Source organism: Phaenicophaeus curvirostris, chromosome 33 (genome assembly GCF_032191515.1).
Source record: "Phaenicophaeus curvirostris isolate KB17595 chromosome 33, BPBGC_Pcur_1.0, whole genome shotgun sequence".
In the NCBI taxonomy this organism is placed as follows: Eukaryota; Metazoa; Chordata; class Aves; order Cuculiformes; family Cuculidae; genus Phaenicophaeus; species Phaenicophaeus curvirostris.
In genome coordinates, this window is record NC_091424.1 from 1,090,830 (window position 1) to 1,092,610 (window position 1,781).

Sequence of the window (1,781 nt, forward strand, 5' to 3'; positions counted from 1 at the left end):
CCTCTGCCCTGGCCTCTCACAGCCAAACCCTCACTCAGTCTCTCCCTCTTTCTCCCCTTGTCTCTGCCCTTGCTGTTGTTCTCTACTACCAGGCTCTCTGGGGATGGGAGTTGTGGAGTCAGGCACTGATCCTCTGTGGGGCTGTGGGCACTACATTCCTGAGGAATTAACGGACTTTTCTATACTGAGATATCATCATTAGGACACTTGGTTTTCCTTGAGGTTTCCTCCCTGAGGAGCCTTCCAGGGTGCAAACCTGTCCTATCACATCTTTGTTTTACCTGAATGTCTATGGAAAAGTACAGAGACGCCCCAGGCAAGGAAATGCCCTTGGGTTTCTGAAATGAGCTGTGTATGTCCTGGGTTGAAAGATGAATTCTGAGACCTTTAGAAAAAGTTGGACAGTCAGTGCTTTGCAGTGGGTTTGTCTGCCTTCGGCAGATTCTCATGGCTTTTAAGCTGAATATGAAAGAGTGATTACTCTGTCTCTGAAAGGTTTTTTTGTACAGTGAAGTCTTCCCTAAGTTATCATTATCCTTTCCCTCCTGACAGTGCCCCATGCCCAGAGGCAGCAGATGACCAACAGCAGCTCCATCACCTGGTTCCTCCTCCTGGCATTCGCAGACACACGGGAGCTGCAGCTCTTGCACTTCTGGCTCTTCCTGGGCACCTACCTGGCTGCCCTCCTGGGCAACGGCCTCATCATCATCACCATCGCCTGTGACCACCACCTCCACACCCCCATGTACTTCTTCCTCCTCAATCTCTCCATCCTCGACCTGGGATCCATCTCTACCACTCTCCCTAAATCCATGGCCAATACCCTCTGGGACACCAGAGCCATCTCCTTCTTAGGATGTGTTTCTCAAGTCTTTCTGTTTGCCTTTTTCATTTCAGCAGAGTATTCTTTCCTCACCATCATGTCTTACGATCGCTATGTTGCCATCTGCAAACCCCTGCACTACGGGACCCTCCTGGGCACCAGAGCTTGTGTCCACATGGCAGCAGCTGCCTGGGGTGCTGGGTTTCTCAATGCTCTGCTGCACACGACCAACACATTTTCCCTGCCCCTCTGCCAGGGAAATGCTGTGGAACAGTTCTTCTGTGAAATCCCTCACATCCTCAAGCTCTCCTGCTCACACTCCCACCTCGGGGAAGCTGGGTATCTTGGCATTAGTGTTGCTTTAGCTTTTGGCTGTTTTGTTTTCATTGTGGTGTCCTATGTGCAGATCTTCAGGGCTGTGCTGAGGATCCCCTCGGAGCAGGGTCGGCACAAAGCCTTCTCCACGTGTCTCCCTCACCTGGCCGTCGTCTCCCTGTTTGTCAGCACTGCCATGTTTGCTAACCTGAAATCTCCCTCCATCTCCTTCCCAATCCTGGATCTGGTGGTATCACTTTTGTACTCAGTGGTACCTCCAACATTGAACCCCCTCATCTACAGCTTGAGGAACCAGCAGCTCAAGGATGCAGCATCTAAACTCATGGCTGGATTTTTTAAGCATCACTGATCTGCCCATCTTCTTCTGACTGTCACTCACAGTGACAAGCACTGCAGAAACAGCCCTTGGTTGCAGATGTGCTTTGCTTTTTAGGTTTTCTTCACTATGATAATGTTGTCTGAATAGAAATGTCATTATTCTGGTCACTCCTGTGTCAGTATCTCTCTGTCTCGTGTGACCTTGAGACACTGTAAACAAGGAACAATGCTCTCTGTGTGCTTAAAGAAAATAAAGTCCCCTGCAGCTACTTGTTTGTCCATGATCCTTCCTCCAAGGATTTGG

General features: G+C 49.8%; 1 protein-coding gene across 1 annotated transcript; it reads left to right on the plus strand.

Annotated features, from left to right (window-relative positions):
* Positions 1 to 551: 551 nt before the first annotated feature.
* LOC138732481 (olfactory receptor 14J1-like) lies at positions 552 to 1,508 on the plus strand. The gene has a single exon (XM_069879091.1). The coding sequence runs from the start codon at positions 576 to 578 to the stop codon at positions 1,506 to 1,508; it is 933 nt and encodes a 310-aa protein (XP_069735192.1). The 5' UTR covers positions 552 to 575.
* Positions 1,509 to 1,781: the final 273 nt, after the last annotated feature.